Genomic DNA, 27,163 nt, shown 5'->3' on the forward strand with positions numbered 1-27,163 from the left:
GCTTCATGGCTTTAGAGGGGACAGATGTCTTAAATATCAACTCAAAAGATGATGTTTCCTCTCTTGCAGTGAAGGAGGAAGCACAGAGACTCATCAAGGAGTTTTTCAAAACAAGGCTCAGGTGTGAGAGTGAGGCGGACTGGCAGGAGCTGCAGAGCTCTGAGAGCTGATCCCTGCTACTTGTGGCTCCTCCTTCCTGCAGCACCAGGGGATGTGGAAGAACTCAGCCATGGAGGGTTTTATGAGACTGCAGAAATGAGATTTATTTTTCTTTTCCGCATTGCATTTTTGCTCACTTCTGTCCTTAGTGACACACATTCCCAGGGAAGCAGATTTTGTGAACTCATGGTGAGTTTGCCCAATAAATGGGGTGCTGAAACCCTCAAGGACCAAGAGGTGTGAAGCTGTACCTGCTGTGTTTGTTAGGGGCTGCTGCCTTGGATGTTCTGCACTATCTCCAACCCCTACTGCCTGCAGCAGTCTGGGCAGGGCTCAGACATCCCAGCTGGGACTCTGCTTTGGGATGGCACCTTGCGTTCGAAATGGCTCCTCCCCTTGCTCCCCTCTCCTCCTCTTTTAGTTCAGTGTCACCACAATGCTACAAGTTCTCATGCTTTGCTCAGGGCTGCCAGTACCAAATGCAATGTTTGAATTCCTGGATGGAATATTTCTGTTTGAAGGGCAGGGGAGGAGCATTTTGTAACTGCCATGGAGGCAGTGCTTGCTTTCTAAAGGAGGAGAAACGTGGATTTTTTTCTTTTAATGTGAACTTCTTTAACTTTGTCCAGTTCTGCCCTTTAATTTAAATGGTGATACTCTTTCAGTATTAACCTCTGCAACACTTCCAGCCTTTGCTTGTAATCCCTAAAGCCATATTTGCTCCCTGTCCCTCACCAGAAGTCTGTACAGGGAGCAGTGCTGCTGTTACAGCTGGGGAAGGTTCTGCTGTGACCCTCAGACTGACACTATGGTACCTCTGCTGCTGTGTTCATATGGAACCTGAACCTGATTCCCTGGCACAAGTCCTGCTGGATTTCTCTTGGGCTCTGCCTCTGTTCCATACCTGCAGGGGCTGGTGGCCTCAGGCTCCAATGCTGCCAGAGGAATGTGCAGCCTCAGAGACTGCCCAGGGGCTTGGATCACTGTGTTCCACAGCTGGATTTTTTAATGTTCTGTAGGGTGTATGCAGAACTGACAATAAAGCAATGTTACAACTGCTGTGGGCTGTTCCTGGAAGCTTTTTCTTACCACTCAGTCACACAGACTGGTCAGAGGTACTGAGCAGCACTCAGAGGGAAGCTCCTGCCAGGGAAGATGCTGTAGTTCCCACTGGCAGCAGCTCAGCAGAAGTGTAACTGTGCATCAGGGCTTGCACTGAGCACCCTCAGATCTATCCCCTCTCCTTGCCAACAGTGACAACATTTTCCTCAAGCTTTACCCATTACCTGCAGTTAAGTTTTCCCAGGTTAGATGGAAAATGTATCATAGCATCCCTTCAAAACATCTCTGTGATTATTTTATTGCAATTTCCTAAAGGGCAGTTACTCCTCAGGTCATTAGGAGAGCTGTGGCAATAAAAATAAATTAAATATTTTTGTACAACCCAAAACAACACTTCAGTATAATACAAGTTCTGTTTGAAGATGCTTCCCCCTGACAGCTGCATAGCCATGACTGACTTCTTTGTAGTAGAGGGAAGCATATGCATATAATTATGTCAGTGAGAAATTACTTAACAATAAACTTCCTTACTATTGCAGCTCAATCTGTGCCCCAGCATATGTGTTAATTGTATGATTAACACTGGTCTGCTTTTCAATTAGGAGCTTTTCTACAAACTCCTGCTTCACAAGTCCTGCTACAGGACCTCTGCATATCAATTTAGAGAAAAATCTGGCTCCTGGAAAACACCAGCAGCCCATGCAGGGCCATCAGCTGGGCATCAGGATACACAAATCTCTAGCAAGCACCAGGCTTTGCTCTTAATAATTAATTCAAAACAGAAAGGAGGCGTTGCACAGTGCAAAGCTTGAAGGCAAGTGCTTGCTTTGGGTCAGCTGCTTTGTTGGAACAGGCTGTGGTGTGGAGAGGCCCTTGGGGTTTGTTTAGCCACAGTGTGGATTGTTTCAAGGAAGTGCTTGGGGACTGAAGGGCAGGTCACGAGGGTTATGGTCACTCCATCAACAAACACTGTGGTGGCATTCTTAGAAAGCAGCTGGCTGAGGTCATGGGTGTCTTCTGGAAGAGTTCTCTCCCAAAGACAGGTCAGGGAGCACTGATCAAGTTCAGAGAAAGGGAAATTCAGTGCGGTTTTCCTTGGCCATCCTCCTCCTCTTAGGCTCTAGGAGCGCAGCTCTGTTTTATCCAGGATCACAACAATCGTGTGGTACAGTTCTTTGGCCTGTCAAAACACAAACCAGGATCAATCACTTTGCCCCAGAAAGATCTGCTTCCCCTAGTTAAACATCCCCATAAATCACTTCCCATAATTAAACACCAGCCACGTGCTGGGACCAAGCTGCCCTTTGGAGCCTGGAAATGCAGCACCCGCTCCTCCTTCGGGACAGGAGGGAGCACGGCCCTTAGCAGAGGCAGGGAGGGCAGTTTGGGAGGTGCCAGGAGGAAGCTGCAGGTGCAGGCAGATCTCACCTGTGGCAGTTCCACCCACATGGCCCTGGGGCTGTCAGGGGAGCCGTAGTGCAGCTCCAGGCCCGGGAGGCCCCCGTCGGAGATGGGCCTCAGGGTGCGCATCTTCTGCAGCTCCTGCAGGGGCACGGCCCGCGACACCTCCTGCCAAGGGAAAAGCCTTTCTCAGCACCAGCCCCTCTCAGGAGCAGCCCCTAGCAGTGAAACCACCTGATTCTCACCACAGGTCACTCCAAGAGCCTGGTGAAAGCTGAGGGAGCTCTGGGGCACAGGGTGCTGTTTGCAGGACACAGGGCAGGCTCTGTCTGCCAGCACAGCCCTGTAACTCCCACAGGATTGGGACAAATGTGTTCTACATTTAGTTTTAATGTGGATTGTGCTTGTTAGCATGAACACTGGGCTTACAAAGAGCCCATGGCAGTGATGCCTGTTCTACACTCTTGCTTTGGGCCAGTGCTGTTGTCAGAGTGGCTCTGATGCAGGGATGTCCAGCCTCACCCTGCACAAATTCTTCTAAAGTCACAGTTAGTATCTGACAGACATCAGGGGGACTTGTCTGGCATACCTGGCTGGTTCCATCCACCACTATGATCTCCTCCTTGTTCACACCAAAGAAACAGGGCACAGGGACCATCTCATCGCTGATTCTCTCCACGACGAAGATGGTGTAGCCAAAGAAAGGCAATTTCATCACATGCTCTAGGAAAAAGCAAAAAGTGGGCTGAGGGCAGCAGCTTTCAGCCAGCAATTTACTGCACCAGCCTGGGGTGGTCAAAGCTGCCAGTGGTCCCAAGATTTTCTACATTAAAAAGTAATACTGACAACTTCTGCCTCCTTCCCTGGCCTCTGAGACACAATTCTCAGCAGCCTGAGTGTATGTCCTGTCCTTTTCTGACTTGAAAGCAGTAATGCAGCCAGAACATCAATTAAAACACAGCTTCTACAGAGCTCTGAAAATCCATTGCAGACTCCTACAAGAGATGAAACTTCTACCATGATCACCATGCTTGGGAACAAGATCTAATCCTCAGTGAGGAGCTGTCAGGGAATTCCATTCTCATGGCCCACTCCAGGCTCCAAGAATCATCAACAACCTCTTGAGCTGTCCCAAAAGTGCATTCTGAACAGCTTCCAGAAACTGAAACAGCAGAGAAACTGAAGCAGATCTGGATGTCTCCTCACCTATGAACTGGATTTTTGCATCCAGAGGCTGGAGGGGCTGCCTTGCTCTCAGCAGAGTGGCCACGTGGTTGTGCAGAGCCATGGGGTTGATGGAGTCCTGCAGGGTCTTTGGAGTGTATTCCTTCAGCTCTTCCCTGTGTCAAAAACCAGATTCTACTTCACCCCCTGCCCAGCTAAAATCAAACATCAGCCAGGGGATTAAGAGGAAGGAGGGGATGGGGCAACAATTTTCCATTGTGTATCTAGGAATAAGGGTGAGAGAAACAGCACAGCAGGTGATGCCTGCACTGGGGAAGGAGGAGGGAACCATCAGAGACAGTGAGACCACCCTTGTCCCCAGAGAATCCAGCTGTGCACCACTGACCATGCATGGAAAGAAATCCCTCCTTTCTGGAGCCAGCAACAGCTCTTCAGTGACCAGGAGGGTTCTGCCATTTCCCTGCTGCTGGTGCTTTAAGGGAATCTGATAGAGGCATTGCCTCAACTCCAAGTCAAAGGGCATAAGGAAAGGAAGGAGTGGCAAAGTACAGCTTGGAACTGCAGGGCTGAAGGTTTCTGGTATCCAGGGGCAGTTTTGTTCCCAGGGGCATCTCACTAGAGATTTCAGGTGTCCAGGGTTGAAACCTCTGACACTTGTGAGAGAGAACAAAGAAGGATTCACCCAAACCATGAGCTCCTGCCCTTCCTTCTTGGTGTTACAAATCCATGGCAATCAAATGAAATGACCATGGCACCCTCATGACCCTCTCTGTTCTCCAGAACTGGACATTTCTTAATTATTCAGAGAGGACTTCCAGGTACCTGCTCCTATCCCTTGTGGTGCCTGTGGCCATCACAGAGATCCCCTCTACCACAGACATACCTGGAGGGAGCAGAGTTCTGCTGCTCCCCTTTGGCCCAGTGCTGGAACATTGCCAAAAGGCCAACCTGTATCTCCATTTGTTCACCCTGGCTCAGCAGGATCCTCCCATTCAGGTAATCCCACAGCACCTGAGGGACAGCACACCAGAGAGACCTTTGTTAAACCTGACAGGGTACAGGCAAGTCTGGGCAGTGCCAGGCTGCACAGCCCCACACCCTGCCTTGCTGATAATGTAAAACAAAGGCTGTCTGGGCTCAGGAAGAGCCTGGGCAGCTGCACAATGTGTGGAACAGCACAGCTTCAGGCTGAGGCCACAGGCACAGAGCCTTCCTGCCATCCATACAGAAACAGCACACAAAGCCTACCAGCCCAAGCCCTCCTGCTTTTCCAGCCCCCTTGGGACACATCTGTCCCTGCTAAGGAGGGTCCTGCTCTTGCTTACCTGTCCATAATGGACATCTGTGTAAACTTGGCTGTCAAAGTGCAGAGGTGCCCTCCAGATGAGCCTGCGCAAGGTCACAGTGACCAGCTTGTCCTCCAGCAGGTAATCATGGAGATACTCCTCCAGTTTTATTGGCCTCACCATTTTACCTATGGCACAGACAGGGTCATCCATCACTCTTGGTGGAGAGGCTGGGACAGAAACCTTCCTGCACACCTCAGGGACAGGAACATTCCTGCACATCTCAGGGACAGGAACATTCCTGCACACCTCAGGGACAGAACCTTCCTGCACACCTCAGGGACAGGAACCTTCCTGCACACCTCAGGGACAGGAACATTCCTGCACACCTCAGGGACAGAACCTTCCTGCACACCTCAGGGACAGGACCTTCCTGCACACCTCAGGGACAGGAACATTCCTGCACACCTCAGGGACAGGAGCCTTCCTGCACACCTCAGGGACAGAACCTTCCTGCACCCCTCAGGGACAGGAGCCTTCCTGCACCCCTCAGGGACAGAAACCTTCCTGCACACCTCAGGGACAGGAGCCTTCCTGAACACCTCAGGGACAGAAACCTTCCTGCACACCTCAGGGACAGAAACCTTCCTGCACACCTCAGGGACAGAAACCTTCCTGCACACCTCAGGGTCAGGAGCCTTCCTGAACACCTCAGGGACAGAAACCTTCCTGCACACCTCAGGGTCAGGAGCCTTCCTGCACACCTCAGTCCCACCCTGCCCTGAGACTCCAACCATCAGCCATTCTAAAGAGACACAGAGCCCCAGAGCTCTTTCAGGAACAAGTCACACAGCTCCTGAGAAGGATCAGTCCTTAACCCTAATACAGAGGGAAACTGCTTAGGAAGACCCTCCCAGGAGCCAGTAAGGGTGGAGGAACTATTCCAAGCAGGAGCTGTGATGCTCCCTGTTGCAGAGGCTGCTGGAAGAGAGAAGCTCCATGCTGGTCTCCACTTACCATGATTTTTGTCATCACTCCTGACAGCAAAGAGAACAAAGTCCTGGATCTCTTGCTGTTCACCTATTCCCATCTGCTCACAGATCTCCTGCAAAAGCTCCTTGGCCACCTGAAGCAAGGAAAGAAGGAAATGAATGCCATGAGCAGGCAGACACATCATTCCCTGTCAGGTAAGGGAATTCCCTGGTGTGGCTCAGAGCAATGAAGGAATTCACAGCTGGAAACTCACAGTGAATGTCCTGATCCTGGTGAGGTACTCCATTCCTCCAGGCATCAGCACCACCAGCCGGCGGGCACCGTGTCCCTTCTGCAAAGGACAATGTTCAGGGAGGGTCCCATCCATCCTCACCTGTGATTCTCCCTCTCCTTCCTCATCCTCATCCTCCTTCCCCTTCCCACTGCCTGTTCACAGCACCTGCCTGTTCACAGCACCTGCCTGTTCCCTGCCCACTCCTTGGCACTGCACATCCCAAGCTCCATCTCCTCTCCTGAAACACCAACTTCCCCTGTCACACTGCCCCAGCAAAGCCTCTCCCACTGCCAGCCTCCCTCCCCAGCTCCCAGCCCCCCATACCAGCAGTGCCTCCATCTCCACAGCGAAGGGCAGGTGCCGCCGGCCCCCGTACAGGAAGTTTTTGCGCAGGTTGCTCTCGCAGATCTTGGCAATGTCTGCAGGAAAAAGAAAAAGCTCCACGTGCTGAGCCAAACAGAGAACTAAACATCGTGTCCTGTGGTGTTGGGTGATCCTGGCTGGGTTGAATTTAACCTCTGGTCACTTCTAGGGGAGCAAAGAGACTTGACCTCACCTCCCACCTTTCCAGGACACATCCAAACCATGACAGTGTCCAGGAAAGAGGAATGACAGGGCAGGGATTAGATCTGGAATATTTGCTTTACAGAACACAAACAATCTCACCGTGGTGGCTGCTGGATGGATCACTGCTGGCCAACTGCAGGAACTTGGTGGCATAGGGCATGAGGGTTTTGGAAGGCAGGAAGTAGCCAGTGAGCAGGTTCAGGAGCAGCCAGCCCCGCATCTCACTCTCCCTGCGGATCAGAAAGGACTGTGGGCACCTTGGGACAGGACAATTCCTGCTCTGAGCAGCTCAAAGTGATCTTGTGCCCTTCTGAACACCTCTGGCAGGAGGCAGGAAAGGAGGTGTCAGCCCTTGGTCAGAGGTTTCTGTGCTCAGCAAGAGATTGATTCAGTTATTTCAACAGCAAGCAAAGAAAGGGAGCAATGAGGGCCACTCAGAGTGGGGCCAAGCCATCCTTGACTGGGGTTTATCAATTCCCCAAGGCTGGGAGGAGGAAATCAGGACAGCACTCTGAGCAGCACTATGATCAGGAGCCACCAGGAATGTTTACTGGTGCCCAGATAAATCAGCAGCCAGAAATATAAGGGAAAATATCCACTAAATTGAAAATGCCAGTGATTTTACAGAGGCAAAATTTCCTGAGTGCTCAGCAGGAGCTCCAGCACTGGAGCAGCTGGGGACAGCCCATCATGAGGGGACACCCTCTCCCCTGGCCCTGGTGTCCCTGCAGCAGATGTTCCTCTCCAGCTGTGCAGACACAGGAGCTGGCAGTGCTGGTACTCACTGCTGAGGGTTGTGGGTGACCTGTTTGAAGACCTGGCAGTAGATCTCATCGTGCAAATTCTCCTTCTCCTTGCACAGCTGCATCCAGAGAGGAGAAAACAGCATCAGAGAGGGGATGAGAGCATCAGAGATGCCCCCAGGTCATCTCTGTGCCCTTCCTCTCCCAGCTTCAGAGCTCTGCCAGTTTGGTTTCAAGTTTGGGCTGTGCAGCCTCTGGTCTCTAACAATATTTAGGCTCAAAGAAGGAGAGAGGAGAGGCAGGTTCTGCTCTCATCCAGGGATATCCAGGGAAATCATTTACATGCAGCCCCTGCCCACAGTCTGCTTCAGCTCCCTTCCTCAAGCAGGAGGTGCCATTATGGCTCTCCCTGCTCTTTTCCTCCCCAGCAAGGTCTTTGCCCTCCATTCCCATTGTTTCCCTGGGGCACCCTACAAACCTGGAGGATTTCATAGATGCACTGGACCTCATTCTGGTGCTTGTGTTTTGGCTGATCTCCCATGAACCGCATCAGCGCTGCAAGGCAAAGCCTGGCCTTTAGTCTGAGCAGGGGTGGCTCTGCCAGGGGCTGGAAATGGCCTGAAAACTTCTCTGCTGTTACAAGGCTTGCACTGGACATGTGGAGCCAGCCCAAAGCCCAGGCAGTGTTCTGGGACACTTTGCACTCAAGGCAAAGTCCCTTTTGCCGGAAGCTTTCAGCAAGCACTCAGGGGGTTATGAACGGCAGAAATCCCTTACAAGGGGCTCTCCTCACCCAGTCTGCACACCCACCAGCGTCTGTGTGCCCACCCTGACCACCCCTCTGCAGTGCTGTGCCCAGGGAGAGCCTTACTCTGGAAGTTCTTTGTAGCCAGCTCGCTCAGCTCACTGTCAGAGTAGCAGAGCAGAGACGCCTGGATTGGGACCTGTGGAGCACAGGGATTTATAAACCAGGGCTGTGGATCACACTGAGCTGTGCCCTGCAGGCTGAACCAGAGACCTGAGCTCACAGGATCCCACAGGCAGCACCCAAGAGCAGGGGACACCCCCACTTGTCCAGGGACTGCAGGCAAGGATCTGTTTTTGGGTCATGTGGGGACAAGGGCAGGGCAGGGCTGGAGCTGGGGCTGGCTGTGGCCAGGGGCAGAGGCTGAGCTCACCTTGGTGTGCCGCACCAGGTCAGCAACACTCCTCTTCTCAGCAGAGGTGCCCTTCAGGCCCTGCCTGGACAGAGGAAAGGGAACATGCAGTCCAAGAAATACCCCCAGAAACAGCCTGGTGTGGTCAGGCTACCCAGGTCCTGCTTGGGAAGGAGCACACGGACTCACGTGGACTGAGCCTCTCGGAAGTAGGCGGTGGCGAAGTCAATCATGGTGTAATGGTCACCAGCAGGGACTAACATGGTGCTGTTGGCTCCTGGTACCAGGCTGAGGACAGAACTCTGCAGGAACACCACCAAACCCACCCTAAAACATCAGCTGAGGAACTGCAGAGCGTATTCTCAGCTGCCAGGCCTCATCTGTGTGTGGTGCACACCAACACTGGGATGGATTTGAGTGTCTCATCTGCAAGGACTGAGCACTCAGCATCTTCCCTCTGCCCTCAGAGGTCAGGCAGTCCCAGAGCCATGCACCCACCCTGGCAGCTCCCACAGAACCCAGCCACGTCCTCCCAGCACTGCTCACCTCCCTGCTGGTGTTCCTGCTCCCTGGGGAAGTTCTCAAGCTCTTCCTCTGCTCTCCCCTCCTGTCCATGCTGCTGCTGAGGTAGTCGGGGGCAGGAGCCAGCTGCACCAGGCTGATGGGGAAGAGCCCGCAGCGGCCAGCGGTGCAGCCGAACTGCCACCCTGGGAAAGCACAGAGGAACAGTCAGGAACCAGAGAAAACAAGCACTGAAGCTCTCTGCTGGCAAAGGACAGCATCAGACCCTCCAGGTTTTCCTGCATCCTAAGGAAACATTACAACATATGTTCCTATAGCTGAGGAAACCGGGATGAGGCTTGTCGGGCAGAGCTGGAGGCTGATGATGCCAGCCTGCCCTGTATTCCTCTGGTTCTGGGCACCATGGAGCCAGCAGGACCTTAATCCTGGCCCTGCCAATCCCAGCACATGCCCTTACCTGGCTCCACGCCCTCCATGGGCAGCAGCTCGATGAGATCTCCCTTCTTGAAGCTGAGCAGGCTCTTGTCATCCACGACGTAGCTGCGCAGAGCCACGACGTAGTTGGAGTCCTGGGGAAAAGCCAGCTCAGACCTCATCCCAAGGATTTCACATCCTTGCTTGCACCATGTCATCCCATGGACACTCTCAGGGTCATCTGGGAAACCACCTTTATTCCCTACTGCACTCACCTGCCTCAGCTCCTGCATGAAGAGCTCCACCATGGCCTTGATGCTCGGAGCCTTCGGAGAGTGCAGGATGAGCTGCTCTGTCTTCAGGGAGAACTCCAGGGAATTGCTGCTTCTCATCTCCACTGACAGCACATCTGCAAAGCTGGGAACACAAGCCAGCATGCTCAGGCTCCTTCTGCCAGAGCTTGGGGTGCAGAATGTGGGATGGGAGCCCCTTCCAAGGACTGGGAATGGAGACATGCCTCAACATTCCCCATGTTGGCCTTCCAGCACCAGCTGCTCATGGCTTTCACCCTGAGGAGCTCCCTGTGATGATACATGGAGCTGATTCACCCCCAGCGCTCACTTGTAAGCAAAGGTCAAGGTGGGAAGGAAAAGGAGAAGCCAGACTCATTCAAAGGAGGGTCAGTGAGTCACAGCTGGCCTAGGAAAATCCTAGGGAGCACAGCAAAACTGGGAATTTCCAGCTCCCCCATTCATTTTGCCACCAACAGCCTGGCAGACACAACCTGTGCTCCTGCAGCACCAGGGCCCTTCTGCTCACCAGTAGCTGCGCAGGATCTTGAGGTGCTCAGGGTGGTATCCAGCTGCTTTCTCCACCTTCAGCAGCCTCATGCCCCGGTGAGAAACACCCAGGATCTGCACATCACTTCCCTTTTCACCCTGTAAGGCAAGTGCAGCACAGAGAATGGAAGGCTCCATCCCACCTGGCACCAGAGGAAGGAGATGCCACAAAAGAGGTGTGAAACCCTGCAAGGCGTGGAAGGTGCAGAATCACAGACAGGGGAATGGAAAGGAGGAACTGCAGCCACAGCTACAGCAAGCCCAGGGGCTGGTGAGAGAATGAAGACTCACCTGAACAGGGAAAAGGCGGGAGAAGTAGTTGGCCCAGTTGTCCCGAGCAGCCACCACAATCCTCTTCTTGATCCCGTCCCCCCGAATGGACCGGGCATTGTTGCCAACTCGGAACTCCACTGGCACGGTTACAAAACAGTTATTTCTCAGAAAGACAGAGGTGGCCAAGTCTCCCTCTTCCCAGGGGTTCATTCCCAGCAGTGCCTCTGTGCTCAGCACAGAAAGGACACTTGCACATACAGGTCTGCTACTGGTTCCCACCCCTTTCTCCATGAAGATCATGTCAGAGATGACAGTTGGAATTTGAAACAAATCAAAATCCTGTCCTTGGGCTTCAGTTCCCTCTCCCCACAATAAACATTTTAGAGCTAAGTTTTTCTGTCTCACACAAATTTCAGGGCCACTTGGAATAAACAAACATTCCTACACTGCACTTTACAAATCTGCTTTCCTGCTGCAGTGACAAACTGTGCCTTAAGGACTGACTGAAGGGCTTGGAGGGCAGTTTCTCATTCCAGACCAGAAGCTGGGGTGGACACAGAGGGGAAGGGGTGATGGGGCTGTTAATTACTCAGCAGATCTTTCATCTTGCGCTTCTCCTCCCTGGAGATGCGGAAGCTGGACTCGGAGAAGGTGTCACGGATGATCTGCAGGGGAAGGGAACAGAGAGGCTTCCATTGCAAAGGCCACACCTGGCTCTGCAGGAGCATCTGGGGCTGTGAACAGGGACTGGACTGGATGGATCTGGAGAAGAGACTTGCACTGCTCGGGATGGAGCAGTGAAGGTGGCTCATGCAGTGTAATTGTGGAGGGTTTGTCCCCAGGGACAGCCTGGCCTCGAGCCACACTCCAGTGCTTACCTGCTCACACAGCAAGTTCAGACTGTAGGGGTGGCTGAAATTTTCTTTGGGGTAAAACACCTGCAAGAGGAGGGTAAGAGTGGTGTTACAGATATTACAGTAGCAGCTCCCCAGGGATGTTTTGCAATCCCTGCTGCCAGGGAGCAGTGAGTTCATCTCCAGAGACAGGCAGGGAGAAGATACTGTGAATGTGAACAGAAGGACCAGGAGTGAAGGACCAAAACCTGAGTAGTCAGACCAAGGGATGAACCCTGGCGAGTTTAGCACTCTCCAGTGCTTGGTTTTAAACATATTTGTAATTATTTTAACAGGAAAGCACCAGGCAACACAAATTCAGTTTTAGATTTCTCAGTGGTCTACAGAGCAAGGAAAGGACAGGTAGAGAAACTGAGACACAGTGTCAGTGAGGCAGAGCAGGACCCAGATTCACCAACAGGATCCCCTGCCTGCAGCTCCTGTGTCTGTGTTCCCAGAATTATCTTTGTGCCTATGACCAAAAAACCCATTTTAACCAAAGATGGGAGGAGCTCCCCCCAGCCAGTCCTCAGCCAAGGCACTGAACCTCTTTGCGCAGAAAAATTTTCCAGGCAGGGTCGATATAGGAAAAGCTGACACTGGTGGTGAGCTTGTACAGCTGGGTCTTGATCCCATCATCATCTGCCACTGTCACAGCAGAGTCTGTGTGGGGACAAAAAGCAGTGAAGATGGGCTGTGAGGTTACAACGTCCTTTCCACCCAAAGACCTGCCAGGAGAAGGGGAGCAGTTCCTGATGGAATATTCCTGTCAGAGAATCTCCTGAAGGTCAGTGACCAGCTCATGTGAGCACAAACCAGTCCTTCCCAGACTTTCTGGGAGCATTTACACTTCCTGTAAGTTCATTTTCTAAGGACAGGAACACTCCAGGCACGGGGAGCACTCAGCCTGCCACGCAAAACACTCCTCTGGTGTTGAGGTTGAAGACACAGGTTTCACTTTGTGTCACTATAAACAGGCTGCTGAAGGTTTCAGAGGGACATAAAAGTTCTTCCCAGAGCTTGGGGGCTGGTTCAGGGCACCCAAAACTAGCCCTGGATTGTCTCTCTGCAGAAGTGTTAAAGACAGGCTCAGTCTGAAGGCAACTGTTCAAAGTTGTTACTTCATGAGGTAGGAATGTCTTCATTTAAGCACTTCAAACTTTCAAAACTTCAGAGTTCATAGACAAATAATGTAGTAGTTCCCATACTTCAGCTGTTTCTATATCCCTGCTCCAAAGCATGAATATTTTTTCAGGCTAATCCAGTTACTTTGATTTACTTTCACAGACCTTCCTAAAGAATAATTTTTAAGAGAGGAGGAGCTAACAGGGAAATTATTTTTTACCAGGGAAGTTGCTGCAGGACAGATTCCTTCAGTAATATGTTTGACTGCTCCTTGCAGGTCATGAAATGTGATGCTGATGAGAATTTTAAACAGCTTGAAATACATTGGTACAGGTATCCAATGTATAAAATGAATTCACACTGAAATTCAGAGGCAAAACTAAGACTGAATAACACTTGCAAACCACTGCTGACAAGCATTAGCCCTACTTTTTAAACTGGCAGCATCTAAACACTCTTTGGGTGTCCAAGGTCTCCCAGGCTCAGCCTCCCTCTGACAAACATTCCCTCTCTGCAGCCTGTCTCTAAGATGCCTCCAGAGGTCTGCAAGGTGAAAGACCTGGCTTCCCATCCCTCCCTGGTCTAAAGTCCACCCACTAATTGCCACTTTGATAATTACAAACAATAAAAGTATGGAGGGCTGGACCTTGATAAAGCTGTAGCCTGAATGGCCTTTCTATTTTTAGCTGCATTTTCCAGCTAAAGGGAAGAGTTGAGAGCTGGGAAGTGCCACGCTGGTGTGTGGAGCTGTGACAGCTCTGTGACTCTCACAGATCAGACTGCACCATCCCCTGGTGTCACACAGCTCACTCAGTCCATGTGCCATGGCTCTCCTGGGCTGACTCCAGCCCCATTCCCATCCCCTCCCTGCCCTGCTATGATCCCACAGGGGTGAAATCAGTACTCACCCTTCCCTGGGGGCTCCTCCTGCCTGCCTTGGTCCTCAGGTGCTGGTGGGGGCTGAGGGGGAGCAGAAGGGGGCTGGGGGGCTGGGGAGCTGGGTGCTGGGGAGCTGGGAGCTGGGGAGCTGGGAGCTGGGCTGATGGGTGCTGGGGCACCCTCTGGTCTGAAGATGGCCAGGAGAGGCAGCTGCTTTTCCTTGATAGAGCTGGAAGCTGGGCCTGGCTTGGGCTTGACAGGTGGAGGTGTTTTCTTCTCCTGTGGCACAGGAGATGGCTGCAAGACAGCAAAAACATTTGAGCCAGTGTTTTCCTGCATTCCTGGGCTCTGTCCTGACACTGCTCTTCCAAAAATCATCCTAGGGCAGCAGCCCACCCCTGGAGCGAGATCTGTGTGAGCAGTCCACCACTGCCTTTAGATCAACACAAAATCTACAAAGAGATGATCAATCAAACCCAGAGCACCAAGTGTTTGAGATCAAAGCATCCAGTTTGGGAAGGAAAAAATTATTTTAACAAGCCAAAGCCTTGGTGCTAAATGTAGAGAACATGATTTGCTTGCTTCCAGACCAGCCTTAAGCATCTCCCAATAGGACTGGCTGCTCCAGAGCCTTTTCTGCAGGACCTCAGATGACTTTACAGACTGGAACCCAGCCTAGGGTGGGCAGCACCATGGTGTGAGCTCCCAGCTGTCTCACAACCCAACCAGGAATCACTGCTGCTACTGCAGCACCAGGGAGATCCCAGCCTGCTGGAAATGGAATGGACAGGCTCTCTCTGCTGAGCTCCTGAAGTATCCAGAGAGCAAAGAACTCACTGGTGGCTGAGGTGAGGCTTTCATCATTCCCAGCTTGGCCAGAGCCTCATTTTTGGGGTCGCTCTTCTTTACAAATGGCTTGGCTACTTTCCTGCAAGGGAACAGGGAACAGAATTATGGGGTTTGGGCACAATGGAGCCACATGGCAGAGCTGGGATAGAGCAGCCCCATGTCCCTGCTGCCAGAGGGGATCCCCCACTCTCACCTGACAGGCTGCACAGGCAGGGGTTCAGGGGCTGGTCTGCTCTGGTACATCTTGATGATGTTCCCAATCTCACGGCTGGGTGCAGGACGGGACTCAGGGCCTGAAGGCTTCACTACAGGAGGCTCCTTCCTTGGTTTTGGTGTCTCATTTTTTGGTTTGGGCTCAGGAGGTGGCAGAGGGGAAGCAGGAGCTATTTTGGTGACAGCTTTCATCAACAGACCAGCAAAGACACAGGAAAAATCCCTTTATCTCATTGGACTTTCCCTTTCTTTCCCTCTGACACTGACTGGCAATGCCTGATATTTCTCTTTCCTCTCCTGCCAAGATGCAGACTCCCAGAAGAGCCAGATCCTTTCCTCCTCTGCCTAAATCCTGGCCTGATGTTCCTGGAAAGTTATTTCTTGTCAACCTGCTTGGGTCTCTACTGCACAGCATCTTACCCGGCTCTGGTTTAGGGACAGGCTTCACTTCTTTCCTCTTCTCCAGCTCCTCTCTTTTCCTCTTCTCCAGCTCCTCTCTTTTCTCCTCCTCTTCCTCCTCCTCCTTTGGCTGGGGTTGTGCTGGAGGAGTCCAGGTTTTGCTAGGTCTGACTTTCTTCACTCGGATGTGCTGCTCTCCTGCAGAGAGGAGACTTGAGCTTGTCAAACCCACACCAAAAACCTGGCACTGATGGCACAGCTCCCACTCTTGCCTCAGTCAGCAAAAACCTCCCTAGAGTGCCCAGAGATTTCTAGAAAAGTGGCCCCACTAGAGCTCACAATCTGAATTGTAGCTAGCTGAACAAGAACCCCAAACTCCTGTACACACATCAGCAGCAGCTCCTGCAGGGATTCGCTGAATTCCAGACAGGGAGACAAGAACACCTGGGCATGCCAGGAAGGGAGCAGAGCATGAGTGACATTCCCAAAGTGGCAGATGCTCACCCATCTTTTGGAAGTACTCTCTCTTCTGCTGGAAGGTTTCCCGAGGATAATCATCATCCTCATTGCTGGAGAACTCCTCTTCCACGTAGTTATAATCCTGCAGGCAGTGCACAGCTTGTTTAGCACCTCTCAACAAGTACCTCTGCAGTGCCCTTCAGCTCAGGGTGATTTTGTCTCAAAAAGTTCTGATCTAGAGCCTCTCCACATCCAGCAGGTCAGTTTTTAACACAAGGAACCCTCAGCCAAGCACAGAGAAGGGGGATTATGTTAGAGGCCCAAAACAGTTTGCTGGAAGATAAAGAACTCAGAGTAATTAATTCTCCTGTGGAAAAAAATCATCTTAACTGGAAATGAATTGGCCAACCCTGCAGCCAAACCTCCACAGAGCAAAACCACTAAGGTTTGATCCTTAAAGACCCAGCAGGCAGAGTTTGAAAGGTCTCAGTATCACCAGTAAGCACAAACCACACACAGATGGACACAGAGCAAACAGCAAACACAAAATTCAAACCAAATCCACTGGAGCTGTTTGTTTCTCATACCGGCTCTTTTGCCTTGGCTGGGGGCTCTGGAGAATTTGATGATGCTGCAGCAGCCTGGCTGCTGGGAGGCTTCTTGGGTTTTGGGAGAGTGGCTGGGGCTGAGGCTTGTGCTGGCCTTGAGAATCTTGGCCTGGAGTTCTCGAGAGACTTTTGCTGCTTCTGCAGCTCCTGCTGCTGCTGCTGGGAAATGCTCATGGCTTGAAGGGTCATCTGCTGGGCCTGGGCAAGGAATTGCAATGTCCATGAGCTCTAGGCTACCCAAACCCAGCCATCAGTCACAGCCTGTCTTGTTTTCTCACTGTTAACCAACCCCAAACATCCACACAGTGCACAGCAAATTTCCCAGTGTGTGGAAAAGGCATTCCCAGGGAGTGCCAAGGATGCAGAGCTCCCAACACCCCCAAAGGCTCAGCCATGCACTCACAGGGCTTTGCACAGAAAGCACAGTGCTGCAGACCTGCAGCTGTAGCAAATCCCAGCTTCAAACCCTTGGGAATCACAGCTGCACCTTCCCAGGGGTTGCTCCTGTCCCTGCCCCTCACTGCAGTGCCTCAGTGTCCCATGAGCACAAAGGGGCAAAAAGAGGGGTCCCAGTTTTGTGATCTTAAACAATCCCCACTTTACAGAGCTCACCCCAGCACAGGGCAGGGAGTGACACAGAGCAGGCACAAAGGGGAGAGCTGGGCTCCCCTCCAAGGCACAAACCCCAATGTGTGGCTCTTCCCCAGGTGCTGGGGCCCTTGCACTCACCATGAGCATGGCTTGCTGGTTGATAAAGGCTTGCTGCTGTGCTGCCAGCTGGCTGGGATCTACAGCTGGAACCATGGGCTGGGGCATCACCATGGCTATGGAAAACACACACATCTTCAAATTCCTACAGGTGAACATTCCCCACAGAGCTGAGCATCAGCCTGGGGTGTTCACTGAGCCCCTCACCTGACATTGAAATGTCCCATCCTCCCCTCTGCAGTTACACAAACACTGCTGTTACCTGGCATGGGTGCAATGCCACCAGCCCCTGGCATCATGGGCATGGCTGCTGGCATCCCCATCATGGAGGGCATGGGCTGGTAAACCGGGGTTTGAGCCATTCCAGAGAAGCCTAGAGGCAAAAAACCAAATGCACAGTGCTTTGGAGAATCCCAAATGAGAATTGAGACATTTGTGGTGCTCTCCACATGCACCAACCACAGCAGGACACAGCAAACTCAGGTGGAAAAAGGAAACCTAAGAAAAATGTGTGGCCTGGCAGATTTTAAATAGCAGTATCCAAATTCAGTTTCTGCAGCCTAGCTTAGGACACCACCATTCTTCATGGTAAAGCTTATAAATAATTCCTGCCTGTGTATGATTACAGAGTTTCTCTTGAGACTAGGCAAAGATCTCTGGGGCTAGGACTGTCACATCCATATTGGTCTCTGAAGTGAGTGGCAAGACTGGATGAACAACAAGCCCTGGCCTGGGTGACACTGTGTGTCTGGGGAGGAGCTGTGGGGAGAAAGGAATCCCTCTGCTCTCAGTCAAGTCCCTTATGGGGTCACAAACAAACCCCACTGAGTGCAAAGCCAGCAGAGCAATGGGTGTGGGGGTCAGAGCAGCTGGGAGGAGTCAGCACACAGCACAGATCTACTGATTCATGGTGTCCTCACCAGTGAGAACAGCCCTGGGACGCCATGGGAAGATCATCGTGTACCTCACTCATCTAAGAAGCATGTAAGTGATAAACTGGCCTCTGGCTTGGCACACCCCAGAGCCTCTCCAACAGCCAGGAGTAGTCCTTGCCTCAGGAATGACTGAAGTGGACATTCCCCAGCTCTCTGAGACTGCTGGGTGTGTTCCTGCCCAGGCAGATTTGTCAGTGCCATTAATATATTGATGTTTGACTCCACCCTGCTGCAAATGCCAGTCTGAGCTCCACAGAAATGAGGAAAAGAAGCCAAACACACAAACCAGAACCTCTTCAGGGTTCAGACTTACTAACCCATGGAATAGCTACAGATGATGCTACAGGGAAACTCTGTAAGGAAGTAATAAGAAAGATTAAAACCACCCTTGATGAAGGCACCAACAGCTCTGTGATAGCATGGAGTGAATGCATGATTTACAAGTATTTGTCTAGGGAAGAGGTGGTCTGGGTCAGAAAAAAGCTACTTGCTACCTTGACCCCAAGACCAGCTCCAAAGAGAAATTAAAAATATAACAAATCAGTTCCCTTGTCTAACACCCTGCCCAAAGAATCTGTCTCACCTGGGAGTGAGGAGTGCAGCCTGTGCTAAAGCCCAGTGTCCTGCATCAACCAGCTGAACATGCAATAATTAGCTTTTAGGGGGCTCCCTGACCTGTGCTCACTGAAGGCCATGTGGTCCCAGGTGTTCCCAGGGGTCTCCCTGCCCTTACAGACCTGCAGAAGGAAGGATTCCTCTCTGTGTGGGTCCAATCTTCCCCCCTCCTTTCATGCGTCTGGTGAGAATCTCCCTGTTCTCCATCTCCTGCACAAAACAAACCCAAAACAGTTCTCTGAGCTCAGAGGGACAGACTTCCCAGAGGGAAAGACATTCAAAGGCATGTCTGAGCTGGGCAGGGGCAGTGAATAGGCAGGAAAAGGCTTGAAGGACTCCAGGGAGGGCTGCAGGGAGAAGGCAGGAGGGAACATTGGGGCACTTACAGGCACTCTGGAGCCCTGATGCAGCACAGGGCTGAAGAGATCATCCACATAGTGATCCAGGCCTACAGGGGTCCTCAGGTCATCCCTAAACCTTGCATCTGGGGCAGAGAGAAGGCTGGTGACAAGGCAGCTAAGAAACACTCCCAGTCCCTATTAGCCATGTTTCAGAGTGGAGTTCCACAACAAGAATCACCCAACCCCCTCTGTCCTGTGCCCTGGCTGGGGCTCACCTGGCCCCTGCGTCAGGCACAGTCCTGGGCTAAAGCTCACCTGGAGGGAGACCAGCAAGCTCTGGAGGCAGGCTGGGTGGGGGGAAAGCAGGGGCCTGGATGCCTGGAGCAGGAGGGATCCTGGTGAAGAGGAAAATGAGATGAGGACAGTGCTGAAAGTTGGGTGACAGGGCCACAGGTGGTGGGGCAGCATGAACAGGTGGCTCACATGTCCAGGTCACCGGGGAGGGTGCTCCTGTCCCTCTCTGGAGTGATGGGGTACTCAGTGGGGGCCTGGGAGGGGCTGCTGAAGTTGCTGGTCTCCTCCATCTCCCCAATCAGGTCCAGCACAAAGTCACAGCCCAGCAGGTCCTGCCATGTGTTGCCAGTGAACATGGAGACAGACCACCCTCGAGTCTTCTTGTCACAGCCCCTGGGAGAGGAGAAGTGTCCAGGCAGGCAGAGAAAATGAAGGAAAATGAAGGAAAACATTACATTCAGTTTCTTCTTGCCTGGCTTAGGTCCTTCAGATTTAGGGTGTGAGCCAACTATTAAGTGTTCAGGGTTAGAAAGAAAACAAGAATCATTCAAGATTTGTCCTTTTTATTATTTTTTTCCTTGAAGCTGCTTTCACAGATCACACCAGTGGTTCCTCTATTCCTAAAGGAGCCCACTGTTTATGGCTGAGGGTTATGTTAAGGGTGAAGAAGTGAGTATTCCACACATGATCATATAAATCCCAGCCTGCAGACCAAACCAGACTGAACCTTAGAGCTGCTGACAGCCTCTCTCACACCCCAGACCTCCTCCCATCCTCTGGCAGTACCTTGCACTCAGGATGCAGGCTGCATACTGCTCCCCAGTCATCCAGGACTCCACCTCAGCTGAGAACTTCTCCTCTGGCACAGAGAACAAAGTCAGAGCACCCACAGCCTCCCTGGCAGGACCCAAAGCAGCACCCACATTCCATGGGACACAGGCAGGGCCCAGCTGGAAGGTTTCACACAATCCTGAGCAGGGCCACAGGAGGACTGAAAGCTCATGGAAGGCTCCACATGGACACATTCACATCCAAAATATCTGTTTGATGGCACAGGTTGGCATTTCCAACCTGACAGGTGAAAACCCTTGCAGTGCCCTGGTTTGCTTTGGGATCACTCCACTCACAAGGACCCAAATGTTCTCTGTTCAATTCACAGAGCTGCTGGCTGCTCAAGAGGCAGCTTCAGGTCATATTTGAGAAGGGAGAAGGGCAGAAAGTCCCTGTAACAAAACACTGCTGCACAGGCTGTGCTGTAGTGGATAGCAGCCCTGTAGAGATGCACAGCCTGAACAACCCTCTATTGAGCAGGGTCCACACCCAGGACAATCTTATCCCACAGCATGAGAAACAGGTCCCACCAGACTTAGACTTTGCAAGTTCTAGGTCTAAATTCATATGCTTATTTCCCCCACAGCAAACAGTGTTCTGATCTGCTTTTAGTTGAGGGAATTATTTCCCAAACGCTGATTTCGACACTGGAAAAGTCCTTAGAGAACAGAAGACAGCAGGAGGGCAGAAGATGAGTTACCATTAAAGGTATGAACATCCAGCACCATCTTCCCTCTCCTCTGGTTTGCTGTCCACTCCAGCTGGGTGGGGGGGTAAGCCCTGCAGGCTGCAGGCTCTGTCTCTGTGCACTCAGCTGCCGTCAGCATCTTGCGCTGGCAGACGGCGCTGTAGCCCTCCATGCCATGGTCTGACACAAACCTGGGAGAAAACAACTGCATGGAGCACTGCTCTTAACCCCTCTGCAAACCTGGCTAAGCCTTTTCCCCTCTTACTTCAGCAGTGGTTTCTGCAGTGCTGGTGAGGGGCTGAGGCAGCTCAGCAGAGTGGCCATCAGGACCCAGCCGCGCTGGCTGTGCTCCGTGTCCGGGTTCCTCCAGGTCTGGGAAACCACCTGGCTGAAGATTTCATCTCGCAGAGCAGCATCACTCAAACCTCTCCCAGCAATGTAGTTGCCCAGCAGGACCTCCTGCCAGCCATGGAGGCTCTTGTCACCAATGAACCGCAGAACCTGGGAGAATTCAGGGAGAAAGAGAGAACTGGAGCTGTAACCCAAAACCAACAACCCAAAAGTTGTGGACACCAGGACGTTTGTGAGCCTGAGCAGCCAACACTCAGACTGAGGTCTGTCCTCAGGGGTTTGTGCACCACCAAAGTGCTGGGCAGTTTGGGAGGCAATTTATAGAGACTGGATCCTGACTGAAAGGGTGACTTCAGTCTCTTCTGAGGTGTGACTGAGAATTTGGTCTAGGGCAGAGTATTTCCCCTTGGCAGGGCTCAGACACACAAGTAAATGACCACAGGGTACTTGCTGCTGAGCCCCTGAGTGTTTCAAAGCCTTTGGTGCAGTTAATATTACACCAAGTACTATGGGATGTGGTGTCTCAACACACTCACTGAAGAAATGATTCAGCTTCTTGGCTATGTGTATCGACACCTTCAGTGCTTTTTTAGTTTGTATTTCTCACCCTTAGCTACAGATTAATTTTTTTCATCCTCTACACTTCAGTACGTCACAAATTAATTTTTTTCTAAAATGTACAGCTTTGGAAAGAACATTTAAGAGTAACAACATTTCTAAAAACACTTAATGCTTGTCAGAGATTCACTGAGAAAAATGGGATAGTAGTTGTTTAGTTCTCATGGAATTCTTTGTAGCAAATCCCTGCTTCATTAGCAAGGGAGAAAAACCGCCTTTGATCTTTAGAAAAATAATAATATTCTGCTTAAACACAATCCTGTTCATAAGATTATATTGAAGCTTATGCTCTTCTATAATTGGGATCATGGGGACAAAACAAGAGACTGGTTTTAGGTATTAACTTTCTTAATGGGCTTATTTAATTCTATGTAATTCCCAAAAAGATTGCCAGATTTACTTAGAAACTATCTGGAGTTTCATTCTATTTTCAACCATTTAAAAGAAGAACTATAAAGACATACATGTTTCATATTCACAGGGATGAAACAGCACCATCCCCTTCACACAAACACTCCAGAGTGAGGGTGTGGTTCCAGGTGTACTTTTCCTGATGACAAAGTCCCTGCCCTTTTCCAGCCCTTAAACAAGGGGTCACTGTCCCCTGCTGGGAACTGACACATCTGTGAGCCCAAGTGCAATTGAGATGTTTGCTATAAACCACATCATGGAAAAGATCTGGGTTAAATCAAACTCTTCAATGACTGATAGATGAGTAAGTGCTGGACTTCCCTCACCATTGCTGCTGAGTCTGGAATAGTGGGATATTAAAGTTTAGCAGTCCTGCCAAATTCTGAGGCTCCATCCCCATCAGTTCAGTATGATCCCAGCAGTCTGTGGCTGGTCTGTGCCTCCCCAAACACACAGCAACCCTAAGGGGCTCTGTTAGGCTGCCCCAGGGCTCAGAAGGAGCAATTTAATTCTGCTTTTCCAGCTCTCCATGTACTGTAGGAACAGTATCCACCAGCAGCAACTTGTATAACGGCATCAAAGCACTGTGTGTGCCCACCTGTTGCTCAGCAAGGTCAAGAAGCACATCTCTTACCAGCTTGTTTATCTCAAGTGCACTCTCCTGGTGTTCAGCATCCAGGTGGGTTAAGGGCTGCTGCAGAGGCTGACCAGGGGCAGGGAAATCTGGTTTCTACAAAGAAACAGAAAAGGATAGAAATATTTGCTCCTGGTGTTGCTAAAAGCAGTGTGCCTGCACACAGGGGAGGCAGTGAAGAGGGATGAAAAGAGTTCCCACCTGGAAGTGTGATCTGACAAAGGAGGAGAAGGGATAGCTGTTGATGGTGGGTGGGAGGGAAAGGTCATCCTTGACCTTGACTTCTGGGGGCTGTGTCTCAGTTATCTGGTTGGCATGGGCTCGGTTTCCTGCAAGGGAAGAGGTCAGGTGTGGTGGCAGGACACAAACAATTCACCCCCAGCTCCTGGCTGAGCTGCACCTCACCCTGCCCCAGCCCCTGAGGCAGCTCAGGGACACCCAGCCCAGCCCTGCAGCCTCAGAGCCCCCAGCAGGCACAGCCTCTCCTCCCTGGCACCACCAGGACTCCCTTCAGGAGGGAGAGTTTGCAGCTCTGATCCTTCAGACTCTTCTCCCCAGGGAGCACCTGGAGATTCAAGTCTGCTCTGCAGCATTTACAGGCAGGAAATGCTGAGCCCATGCAGGGGCTGACAACTGCCCAGTCCACAGGGAAATGAGAGATCTTTGTAGTGAGGGATTTCTCATGGATAAGAGAAGCAAGTCATTAAATGAAGGGATTCCCTGTGCATTCCCCCATCTCCCACCGTCCCCATTTCCATCCCCCCAGCTTTCATTTCCAGCAGTTTCAGTTCCCTGAGCCCCTCTGGCTCACATTGCTCACTAGAGCAGCTGAGAGTCCCTGGAGGGTGTGCCATGAAATGTGAGATATTTGGGGATCCAGCACAGTCTGCTCCAATTCTCCAGACCCTGCTGCCTGACTGTGTCCCTGCCCTCACAGAGGCTCTGCTGGCTGTGGCTGTGACCCCACACAGACACAGAGAGCAAATCCTGCCTCTCCCTATGTGAAATATTCACATTGTACAGAGAGCTACAGAGGAAACACAACTGCCCCTAACTTAATGCTCAAGGTCAGATCAACAGCTTGTGAAATTACTGCAGTTAGTGATATTTTGGTGATTTGAAAACCAATTGGTGCATCCCTAAATTGATATATAAACACCTGCTCAACTTATTACATTGTTGCATCCTTAAGTTATTAAATTATTATATTCTTGGAGTGATAAATTGTTATATCTGAAGTTATTACATTGTTCCACAATCAAGTTGTTACCGTTTTTCCTTCCTTCTGTTTTAAACTTCTTTTTGTGGAAGTAATTTTTGATGAAAACTAAAACTATTTCTTTGAAATTGTCAAGACTTCAATTCCCTTAAAGATTTTAGAGTAGGTAAAAGATGGGTTTAAGTTCCTCCACCCCAGACACTCATCTCTGCCAGAGACCTGGGCTCATTAAGCAGTTTGCTCTCACATAACTTTGACCAAAGAGTTTTGCACCATCCCTGCCATGAGTTCTACCAACTCAGTTCAAAAGAAAAGCTGAAAAATTAACAAATATACTGATTTTTAAGCTGGTGTTCTGCCCCCTGGCCCAAGCTGCTTTTCCTCCCTGCCATGTCAGGAAACATCATCCATCCATTTGCCTTTACCACATTTACACTGCAATGATAATGAACCAAATCCAAGCCAGTGACAGCAGCAGGGAGAACAAACACACACTGACAGAGAGAAGGAAATACTCGGTGAAACAGGGCAGGGAAGGGAGGGAAGGAAGAGCATTCTCACCTTCAACAAAGTGCAGGAGGGCTGCGAGCTCTGCAGGGATCTCCAGCAGCCCCACGTCCTGGAGAGAGAAACAAATCAGCCACTGGCTGCCAGCAGAGAGAGCACAGAAAACCTGAGCTGAGCCTGCCTGGAACTGCTTTGGAAAAGCTGCCAGGACAGGGAGGGATATCTGAGCCAAAGCAGTGACTTCTGCCTCCACATTCAGAGCCATTGCAAATGGGAGGTGTTGCATGAACACAGCTGGGTGACACGGGTCAGCAAAGGGGGGAAAGGGGAGCAATTCCTAAATAAAAAATCAACTGCCACTAGGGGAATGACAGGAAAGTTGGCTTTCTTTGATTTATCCCTCATTCCTATCAAGTCTGGCACATTCTACTGCAGGGACTGCAGCTGAAGGGTAAGAGCCATTTCTTCCTGCACTTTCCTGACATTTTTCTTTTGATTTTTCAGTATCCACAAGTGCTACAGCATAAAATGAGTCTTGATTCTGATCTTTGATATATGTTGGAGGCTCCTAAAAAAGCTCAAATCTCTACCTGGGTAATCCAGGTGAGAATCTGGTCAATTAGGCTTGGTTTTTCATTGGTTTGCACCTCTCACTGCTGCAGGGTAGGAAGGAAATGGGCCAATAAAACACAGAGTGTCAGCACCACTGCCTGCAGAGACAGCTCAGGGCATTTCTGACAGAACTACCCAGATTAAGGCACTACAAAACTAAGCCCAAACTGGAGCTTTTGGGGTTTTTTTGGTTTCTTGTTTTCTGGGGTTTTTAAAAAAGATCTGCACAGTAAAGCCTCTTGTACCAGCACATTGTTCTGACATCTCTCTCCACATAAAATATAAAAACAGAGTCACAGCATTTTTGATCAGCTTGATTTTGCTCATGAGAAGATACTTGACTTCAAGTGTGGCTTTTCAATGGTGTATTCAGGAAGTGGACTGTGAAATTCCACAGTTCTGGATCCACACCTGAAGAATCAGGTGATACAAGAGCACCCAGAGCTAATTACTCTTGTTGTTACTGACAGATTATACATAATTGTGGATAATATCAATTCAGATTCCCTTGATCAGACACTGCAGCAAATGTGTGTCCACTCTAGACACATAAATAATGGCATTAGTTAGAAGTGTTGATACAGACTGAATGTGTCATGAAGCCTTTAATACATCCCTTCCTCTACATCAGCTTCTGTTAATATCTTTATGCAGAAATGTCTCATTCCCAAGCCTCACAATAGAAGATGATCACCAAAAATAATCATCCCTCCACCTCTGAAGACCAGGTCCAGTGCTGTGAACAAACTCAGTGCTCTGACTCAGGACTGATTTACGATGCCTGGCTGTGCCCAGAGTTTGGGAAACACTGAACTAATGAGATATTTCTGTATGAGAAGGCCCTTTGCACCACCTAACCTGCATTCTGTGCTAGGTTCCACACACATGCCCCCTTTACATGTTCTGCTGGGAGGGAGAACACCTGGAGAATTTGATGTTTTTGATCTCAGCCCCTCCCAGACCGTTTGACAACTCACCATTCCTTGGACTATTCTCTGTGCCACCACGAGCCAGGGAGCTCCTTCTTTGTTTCCTTTCCTCTAACTCCTGCTGTTAGGAGATGAAGAGGGGATGAAGGGTGGGAAAAGATGTGTGTGAAGTCAATTCCAGCTGTTCTGGGGGCAGATGCTGTGCGTGGGCAGGAGATGGTGTCCTGCCCCAGCAGATAAAATGTCAGAGCAGCTACAGAGCCTTCTCGGGACCCCAGCACAGTGTCTTGAGAAGGGGCTGCCCAAAGACCTGAGCTTTGCTGAAACACCTCCTGCCCTTCACAACACAATTCAACAGCAAGAGCCTCCAGCACCTGCCCAGCACCCTGCCCACCTCCCCTTGATGTGCTCAAAGCACCCAGCAGCTGCCAGCAATATTTCCCTGTCTCCTTCAGCATCAAAGCACATAATAACAGCCTGAACACAGACAGATGAACTCGTCCATGGAGGGGAAGCACTTTGGAGAGGTGGGGGGATACCAAAAGCTAAACTCCCTCCCAGCTCTGCCCTTCCCCACCCACTGCATTGCTCCCCAGGCTCAGCACTCACCTGACTCCCACTCGGGATGGGGAAGGAGGGTCCCTGTGTGTGCCTGTGCCTCTCCTGCCTGTCAGGTGTGCACAGCACTGGGACTACATGGGAGCTTAGGAGGGCTGGGCTGACAAAGACAGTGACAAGCTAAAGTCCAAAGGGCAGGGCTGTGGGGTGGGGGAAAGGAGGAACTTTGCAGCAGGTGAACTTTGAGACCTTTGGTGCTGCTGCTGCACGTAAAGAGACCTCAGCAAACAAACACTGAAGGAATAGAAACAGATTCAAAAGAGCTGTGCTGTTGTGGTTGCCTGGGAGAAAGAAAAGCTGGATCCTGTCCAAGTGGGAAGGGCAAGAAACAATAGAAACTCGGGCTGGCAGGAGAGGAGGCACCTCTGCAGGTTTGTATCAACACCACTGGCCTCAACCCTCTGCCCCACCTGCCCTCACCATGCCAGAGCTCTGCTGGGTCCTTCCCTTGTGAAGCTGACAGCTGTGAGGTGTTTGTTGCTGCTCTGAGGATGAGTGGTCTGGTTTCCTCTTTCCAATTTTATTTTAATAGTTTGTGCAGAATACATTATA

The 27,163-nt window shown here is 50.9% G+C and overlaps 2 protein-coding genes across 6 annotated transcripts in view; one reads left to right on the plus strand and one right to left on the minus strand.

Moving 5' to 3' along the window:
* Positions 1-1,218, plus strand: part of RECQL5 (RecQ like helicase 5) — a 37,499-nt gene extending 36,281 nt beyond the window's left edge. For 4 of the 5 annotated variants that reach the window (XM_033076464.1, XM_033076466.1, XM_033076467.1 and 1 more), the window contains one exon: positions 49-1,218. In XM_033076464.1, coding sequence (XP_032932355.1) covers positions 49-170 — 122 coding nt within the window. In that variant the 3' untranslated portion in view covers positions 171-1,218. The remainder of the gene's footprint in view (positions 1-48) is intronic. The other variant, XM_033076465.1, reaches the window with a different exon arrangement.
* MYO15B (myosin XVB) lies at positions 758-26,820 on the minus strand. The gene is made up of 43 exons (XM_042779851.1): positions 26,603-26,820; positions 26,042-26,114; positions 24,507-24,564; positions 22,928-23,055; positions 22,727-22,822; positions 20,978-21,213; positions 20,725-20,903; positions 19,980-20,052; positions 19,383-19,586; positions 19,215-19,294; positions 18,945-19,042; positions 18,681-18,768; positions 17,271-17,381; positions 17,030-17,124; positions 16,280-16,498; positions 15,738-15,834; positions 15,255-15,431; positions 14,815-15,004; positions 14,610-14,700; positions 13,802-14,069; positions 12,316-12,431; positions 11,754-11,813; positions 11,465-11,540; positions 10,894-11,012; positions 10,583-10,701; positions 10,039-10,180; positions 9,807-9,918; positions 9,374-9,534; positions 9,017-9,129; positions 8,849-8,912; positions 8,542-8,614; positions 8,149-8,225; positions 7,713-7,789; positions 7,027-7,157; positions 6,685-6,779; positions 6,340-6,417; positions 6,111-6,219; positions 5,133-5,281; positions 4,691-4,818; positions 3,829-3,962; positions 3,212-3,345; positions 2,650-2,790; positions 758-2,401 (listed from the first exon to the last, which is right to left on the minus strand). The coding sequence occupies exons 2-43, from the start codon at positions 26,042-26,044 to the stop codon at positions 2,342-2,344; spliced, it is 4,959 nt and encodes a 1,652-aa protein (XP_042635785.1). The 5' UTR covers positions 26,045-26,114; positions 26,603-26,820; the 3' UTR covers positions 758-2,341.
* Positions 26,821-27,163: the final 343 nt, after the last annotated feature.

This window comes from Catharus ustulatus, chromosome 20 (genome assembly GCF_009819885.2).
Source record: "Catharus ustulatus isolate bCatUst1 chromosome 20, bCatUst1.pri.v2, whole genome shotgun sequence".
Classification (NCBI taxonomy): domain Eukaryota; kingdom Metazoa; phylum Chordata; class Aves; order Passeriformes; family Turdidae; genus Catharus; species Catharus ustulatus.

Excerpts from the sequence above, each read along its gene's own strand:
- MYO15B (XM_042779851.1), bottom strand. Across the intron at positions 9,535-9,806 it reads CATGGAGGGCGTGGAGCCAG|GGTGGCAGTTCGGCTGCACC; the intron begins GTAAGGGCATGT and ends GTGCTTTCCCAG. Across the intron at positions 6,780-7,026 it reads TCCATCCAGCAGCCACCACG|ACATTGCCAAGATCTGCGAG; the intron begins GTGAGATTGTTT and ends TTTTTCCTGCAG.